General features: G+C 40.5%; 1 protein-coding gene across 1 annotated transcript in view; it reads left to right on the top strand.

Annotated features, from left to right (window-relative positions):
- The window catches only part of KIAA1549L (KIAA1549-like ortholog), a gene marked incomplete at its 5' end in the record, with an annotated part of 30554 nt that extends 22901 nt beyond the window's left edge, over positions 1–7653 (top strand). Inside the window, 2 exons of the mRNA XM_010292196.1 lie at positions 3383–3534; positions 7372–7653. Coding sequence (XP_010290498.1) covers positions 3383–3534; positions 7372–7653 — 434 coding nt within the window. The remainder of the gene's footprint in view (positions 1–3382; positions 3535–7371) is intronic.
- Between the last annotated feature and the right edge of the window lie 274 nt (positions 7654–7927).

Below are 7927 nucleotides of genomic sequence, written 5' to 3'. Positions count from 1 at the left end.
TGCTGAAGTGCAGAACTTGTTTTGGGTCTAAATGTCCCAGTTTTAAAAGCCTAGTGAGTTCCTGGTCCTTTTGATGTAAATTTTGTTTATGAATGAATTGATTTAATCATAAGATTAAGCTGATGATACACTGTTTTAATGGTATCTGGATAACATTTAGCTGGGAAAATATTTTAAATAGCTTCTCATTCGCAAAATATGTTTTCTTGAAGAGCTATAGAAAAGAGCTTACAAGATTAAAAAAACCCCAACATTGTCAGTTCGAAGTTTTGAAATTAGTAGGTTTATTAAACATTGCTCTGTTAATCTTCCAGAAAAGTTTCTTTCTTAGCTTCCTCAGAATAGAGAATAATCTGCATTGTATTCAACATCTTTCTACTGAGAATAATAATGTGGATATGCAAATCTGTTGTCAGTTAATTAAATATAGTAGGTTTGAAAGATCCATTCTACTCTCACTTCTTGTCATACCTCCTGCAAACAGTACATGTGAATCTGAAAAGAGCAGATGCTCACCCTTTCATTTTAAAGCATTTCAAGCTATAACATATGCCATACTACCAAGAGCTTTTTCTTCATGTCTGCACTAATGTGTTCTGTGTGGTATACAGTTTTATGATTTCCAGTGATGTGGAGATTTTATTGCTATTATATTAAAAACAGGTATGTTGTGTTACCACTAAAGAGTGGCTGCATTTCAGAAGAGACAAAGTGACCTCTGTGTACATCGTGGAGGTTACCAGAACTATTCTGGGGGTAGTTGGAGGAAACTGTCATATATGATAGATACTATAAATGGCTACAATATAGGTAAAGACAAAGAGAACTGTGAGAAACCTGCAACTGTAATACAAACAGGGATTTCTAAAGTTCTGATAGGAAAAAAAATCTTTATTGCCTCAACAGATGAAGAAACATTGGTGCAGGAGCTGATTTGGCATGAAACAGCCTAATGCTGGCTCCTGCAGCCCATCAACATCACCTTTAAGATAATGATGTTGCAGTAAAAACTGGGATAAGTTATTACATCAGCCAATTGAGTGTTCATTTTGAATAGTAGGTTATTTTGCTGTGGTTAAATTGAAAGAGCATTTTGGTGTAGAAGCCGTGTGTCATCTACAGGGGCAGCACTTTCTTCTCTGTACATGTCTGAAGAATGCTTATTTCCAGCCTTGGTAACTCATTTAAAATAGCAACCCTTGTGCTGTCTGTGACCTGGGAAGAAGAAAGACCACCCACACCTCTTAGCCCACCTCCTTCCAAACCAAGGGGCGGGAGGAGCTGGGATAGAGGTCCTGTGAGATACCCTGTGGGTACCTGCTGTGCAGACATACATTATAGATCCCCCTGGTCGTTAGCAATTCCACAGTGAATTCACCTTCTCCAATGGCTGGGTGACTCCAGCATCCTTCCTGACATAGTGCCTTTTCACCTACAACCCAATGTCAAAACAAAAGCTAGGACTTAGTCCCTAACAGTAGAAAACACGGTGTAACTGTAAAGAGTTTTTAGTCCATATTTTGGATGACCTATCCCTCATTTTTCCTCCAATTTTTTTCTGAAAATTTTTTTGAGACAGTGTTGAAACAGATGATATGTTTCTGCTCTGGAGACAGTTTTCTACAAAATATATTTTTCTTCTCTTTGCACACCCTGATTGCTTCCATAGCCCTTCTGGCCAAGGACTGCATGGGAGGTTGTTGAGAACCTATAAATTGCTGGTTTTGTGGAGACTGCTTTGGGGTTGGGTGTCACTGTTCGAGTCTTTCTATCTCCACGTATGAGCCCATGCAGCGTTCCCAGTATCTATCAGAGTAGGCAGCATAACCCTCTTGCAGAGTGTTGAGAAGCGAGGATGTGCCAGGGCTGTAAATTACATTCTGGGGGGCAGATATTTGAAGCAGCCAGTATGTGATACTAATTTCTATCAATTATTCTCTGAAGTTCAGGGGAATGCCCATGTCTTGCCATTTTGTTGGCACCTCTTACGCAGTGGTATCATATCTACTGAGGGCAATTAGTGGTAATACTCAAATGATGTGCTGTTGCATTTTCTCTGCATTGATGCTAGCACAGAGCCAGTGCCCATCTATGCAACATTACCGTACTTCCATTCCTCAGTGAAAAGGAGTTTACTTTATTGTGTTCTTATGGGGTTTACTAGCTCTTCTGCTTTCTCATAAATGATGTTATTTTTGACATATTCTGTGAATCTGAAAAGTAAAATACACATCCATGTATTATAACTGAGTACTCAAAGCACACTGTCCACATGCTTTACTTAGTACCTGATAAAGGTGATGCAGAGTTTTCTCGCCCAGGATTTAGGAATGAGGATTTTATTACCATAGTGTAGCAGTTGTACACTGCTGCTGTCAGTCTTTGAATGTAGAGACACTAGAGGAAGGAAGTCTTACTGGACAGACAAGTTGTTTGTATTTTATTCTAAAATTGGCAAATACATGGAGTTATGGTGGCTTCTCTCAAGGGAAATAGTGGGAGCATGGGATAAGATGCTGGTCTTCCAGACCGCCTAGTTATATCCTGTGGATAATCTGAGTAACTGCAGCGAGAACCACATTGTTTCATGCATCTCTATGAGGCCCAGGAATAAACCCTACCTGAAAGAGCAGGTGTAACCATATCCAGGCTGAACCTCATACTAGGAAGGCTGGTTTCTCCTGCCCAGCTTGGAGTATGATAGTGGAATTTTAGTAGAAGGCTTCCTGGACATCCCTATGTCTTGATGAAGATGTGATAAAATGGATTTGGTGTCAGCAAGTTTCCTTGGAAATCTTAAAGTTGTAGCTGCATAATTCATTGCAGTCATAGACTGTTCCTGGAAAAGGAATTGAGGAGGTAGAGCCTTGGTTTTTTTTATGGAAGCATTGAAGTTTGATGATGGGGTTGTTGAGATTACAGCCTTTTAAATGTATTGTTCAATCGTTTTTGTAGGTTTTGTGCTTAGAGATATTAAGACGGTTTTACTATATAAACTGAATGCTCTGTAACCTGCTGCTGAAAAGAAAGGTCCACTACTCTGAAACTCATGGTAACAAGAGCTAAATACTGAATATATCGAAGAGGGGAAAAAAAGCCTTTTTTTTCCTAATGATTCAAAGTTTTGATGAAGATCAGTTGTTACAAGGACCAAGTCCTCAGGATTAAGTCCGTATATCTTTATCTGAAGGCAGAGCTTGATTATATAGACAACTGCAAATCTTGCCTTCTCTGGTATTTCCCAGCATTATAGAGGCGTTCTAGTCAGACTGTGGGAGCCTTATATCCAACCAATGGTGATCACATTCTCACCAATAAAAAAAAAGTCTTCTAATTTATAACTGAAAATATCAACTATTAATTATATCTACCCTCTTAATAGGAAATACCGTACCAGCAGTGTTTGCCATACCAGCAGCAAACCGACCTGGCTTCACGGGCTATTTTATCCCAACACCACCCACCGCATACAGGAACCAAGCCTGGATGCCCTACGCTGGAGAGAATGAATTACCAGGGCAGTGGGCAGACTCGGTAAGCATCCTTGCTCTTCTAACTACATATATTTTCTTTATTTGCAGAGGAGGATTTTTAAACAATGTTAAGTGATCAGCAAAGAATCCGAGCAAGGTAATTCTTCCTCGAATGATGATAATCTCTAGTAGTGAGAAGTTATGAGAGGGGGCAAGGATACTTTAACTGTCCATCCCGTCAACTGTAAGTAAGGTCTTTTAGAGAGTTAAATCATTCACCAGGTCAGGGGCTGGCACCCACTCAAATTTGGTGGGTTAGGTACCGTTTTTCTTTCAAAAAAAAGAGGTTAAATATTTGGATTGGCACGTGGCAGGAGCAGGTGATGCTGCCTCCCAAGGTGGCCTTGTGCTGTTTGGAAGGTGGGAAGCATCTTTCCCTCCTGGATACTTCTCTAAAGACAGCCCAGCTCCCGAACCTAGCTCCCGGCTGTGCCGCAGCCCTGCTACGCGGTGCTTCAAGTCCCATTGCAGGCTGCAGTGACAGATCATAAATTAAATAATTAAATGCACAATTTACATCCTAGTCTGGGACAGATGTAATTTTTAGCCCAAAGTATTTCAAAGAAGTAAAGTTGAGACATCCTTAAATGAATTGCAGTAGTGTATCATGTTTGAAACAATTTCTAAAATTTAGGGCTTTTTTTCCACTGAGGGGGAAAAAAAAAGATCAATTCTGCTGCTTGAGCTTACATCTGGTATTTATGCAGAACCAGTTCAGCTAAACAAACTGAATTCTATTTCCTTGTGCATATCATCAATGGAATATTTTAGTGAATTACAGTTGAAGTCTAACAGTTGGAGTCTTTGAGCAGCAAGAGACAACATGGTCATGTAAATGTTCCCGAGGGCGGCCATTTCTCACCAAATCTTTATTACTGCTCCTGATGCCTGCGAGGAAAAGAATTCCGTTTGAATGTGAGGTGCAAGTCTGAATTTGTAGGCTGAATTGTCAAGAAAAAAGAAGTATGTTCATCTGTAAGCTGAGCACAACTGTTGATGTGCCCCTGACACCTGGAGGCTTTTGATGCCATCGTACAGGTTCCCTTCCCAGAGCTGTCCTTTAAAGCATGGAAACCCTTTTTCTTTTCATTGTTTTATTTATTTGTTTATTTTGTTATTGTTGTTTTCTTTAACTCTACTGACATTTTAAATCCAGGAGGCCCCTTGAGTCTAAGCAATCTTTTAAACTTTTTCTTTAAGAAGAAGAAAAAGAAAACCAAAACAAACCAGGAAAAGTATTTTACTGGTCTTCCATTCTTTTTCCCTTTTGTATCCCTACTCCTTGGCTGCAGTCCCATGAAAAAAGAGTCAGATATCACTTGTCAAAAGGGGAGACTGCAAATAAACTGGACAGAACTGGAACACAAGCCTCCAGCCCCCAGTTCCGTCCTCTGGAAGGAGAAGAGTGTAACGCTGTTGAGGGTTTCCCTGTCTCCAGGGAAAGAGGTGGGAAAAGCAGTTAGTGCTGGTAGACTGTACACAGAAGAATGGAGAGGGATGCAAGAAGCTGTCTGAAAAATAACTGTGGCAATATCAAATTCAAAGGAAACAAATATTCCTTCTTATTACTCAGACTTTCAGCCCTCCTGTGACTTTGCAGGAGAAGAGGAAAAATGTAAAACCAAACCACCTCGGTTTCAGCAATAAATTTGCACGTCCCAATGACTGCAAATATGTCAAGAAATTGTCTTTATTTGAAAATTGTTACTAGGGGAACTAGTAATAATGTTAGCAACAAAATATGGTCAGAAAGCCTGAATAAAACTGCAAAAAAATAAAGATGTAAAATAATACTCAGAGTTTGAGTTTCTGGATGCTTTCTGGTTTCTGAGCCTCTAGATTATAGCTTGATCCCACTTCCAAGGTTTTCTTGACAGTAAGAAGAAAAGGCTTAATATCTATAAGGTGAAAAATGAAATCCTTTACTTTTCATGCATTTCCACTAGCTGGACTGTAAACAAGGGGACATGGGAAACAGGAGATTTGACAACAAAGAATTATCTTATAAGCTCAATTTACTGTAATGTACTATTTTCTCAGTTAAAAGGTAAATACTGAAGCGCAAAGTTTTGTGGGAGAAGGGAACTGTATCCAGCAAAGCATTTATTTTCCAAATTGCTAGATGCTTAGTGAAAGTAGTAACCTGGTGGCCTCTAGTGGCACATTCACATGTTGTGCTACTAAAATGTTTGGCTTTTGAGCAATCTGTTGTGAACTAGAGGCAACTGCATTTAATGATCACTTTCATATCATGCCTGCTTCCTATGTTTGTCTCATCACACCATACTGAAAGTGTTTGACATTCTTTTCATCGCTCGATGGATAGCCAGGATCGTATAGAGCATGCGTAAATCCTAGCGGTCCGGCTTTCCTAGGTTCTTAGATGGATGAAGCGGCAAGATTTTCAAAAGCACCCAAGGGGTTGTTAAATTCTCACAGGGCCAGAGCAAAATGGGGTTTAAGCAAAATTCTAAAGCTGTCATTCTGAAGTCCATGCTGAGATCCCACGTTTCCCAGAAGGTGTAAAGAACTAGCAGGTGTTTCACAGCTCGACATTTCACTCTGCTTGCAGACACCTCAAATTCTGAAATTCTGCTTCTGCCATAGCTGCCAAAGCCTTAGCCCTTGTGGGTGAAGCACCTTATACCTCAGCCTGACTCAAATCCAAAAATTAGCTGAGACATCTGCCTGGCTGCCTGTATTATATGCTTATATAAGACCTTAATATATTTGGAAAGTCAAAACCATGTGTTTTTCCCATTTAAAGCAAAAAGAATTACAAAGTTAACTTTTTAGAGATTAAACATTGTGGAAGCTTATCAGTTAACTTGTAAGTGTAGTATTATCGGTATAGTGTAGGTAAGTTTAGTTTTCTGAGTCATTCAGTTCATAAAAAAGCATCACTGAACCTTCCTTACTTGTCGTTGGCGTGGACTAGAATGATCAGGTGGTAAGGAGAGATTATCTTGTCCCAGTAATAGGTTACAGGTTGCCTTCTGTAACAACATAAAGCCTTCTTCAAAATGAAGGGCTGGGGATTCCTGTTGTATAGACTTTTGCAAAACGGAAATAGGTCCTATTTTTATTTGATGCGTTAAAAACTTCTGAGGACTGTAAAGACTGGTATTGTGGTTCATAGATTCATGAAGGAAATTTAATATCCCACAGGGACTACAGGGCCTACGTTATTATTTTAGCTTTAGCCAGTATAATGCGGGGCTGAAATCAGTGAAGTTACAACAGAGTAAAATTGTGAATCCCCTATGTATTTCTGTTAAATGTGGCCAGAAATCCTGATACTTCTGAGAAGTCAAACTTCCTTTTCAGCGTTGAGTTTCCAGGTTGGCATACCTGAGCTTATCCGTGTTGTTTTGGTTAGGAACAGTAAGTCCAGAGACTTGGCTGACTTGGATTAGACAGGGGCTGCAAATCAGCAAACTCTACTTTTCTGTTTTAGGCTTTTCGGTGTCCTGAAATGTAGTGGTGCTGCCTGTTTAAAACTGAGGAGGAATAGTAAGCAGAGAACACACTTTCAGAAAAGCCGTCTCCCTTTGACTTTTTGTGGTGCTGGTAAATTAGGACATGCAGTGTTTCCCCTGCTAGGTGTTTTTGCTGCCGCCGTCTGAGGAGTTGAGTACCCGGTACGTTGACACGTGTGCATAAACGGCACGTGCCAAGATAGTTGTAAATGGACGCTTAGGAGTAGGAGGTTTATGTTCTCTTCATATGGTCCTATCTGTTACATCTTGTTCTGCCCCGGGGAGGTTTGTGTTACCTGGCAGGTGGCACTGCGGCTCAACTGTTCGGTGTAATTCTGTGCAATTACAACGCTCTACAGGTTCCACTACCTGGATACATCGAGGCTTATCCAAGGCCCCGCTACCAACATAATTCCCCTTCGCGACTTCCTCGCCAATACAGCCAGCAAGCGAGCATGCATCCCAGCCTGGAACAAGCTCCTTTGCCATCCACCGCAGCTTCTCAGCAGAGCCTGACAGAAAATGACCCGTCCGATGCTCCTCTCACCAACATTTCTACAGCTGCCCTCGTAAAGGCGATAAGAGAAGAAGTTGCTAAACTGGCCAAGAAGCAAACAGATATGTTTGAGTTCCAGGTCTAATATGTTTGGTGCATAATACTTGTATCATGCAACCTGGCGTAGCCAAGAAAGTGACTCTAATTTTCAGTTACAAACTTGCTGTGAGTTGTGCTAAAGTGATGGCATTTTTCTTTGTCTGAAAAGTCAACACTATGAAATTACTTGAAGTAGAGCAGCAGGACTCTGAAGATATGTAATTCTGCTTGCCTGCTAAGGAAATGCTGCCAGGTAACTGTTTAATATGGATAAGATTGATCATACACAATGGCTTGTCGCCTAGTTCTCGCATTGCGAC

The sequence above is a fragment of the Phaethon lepturus genome, unplaced genomic scaffold, assembly GCF_000687285.1.
Source record: "Phaethon lepturus isolate BGI_N335 unplaced genomic scaffold, ASM68728v1 scaffold11628, whole genome shotgun sequence".
In the NCBI taxonomy this organism is placed as follows: domain Eukaryota; kingdom Metazoa; phylum Chordata; class Aves; order Phaethontiformes; family Phaethontidae; genus Phaethon; species Phaethon lepturus.
Note: the sequence above shows the minus strand (reverse complement) of the source record. Positions and strands in the feature narration are given on the sequence as shown.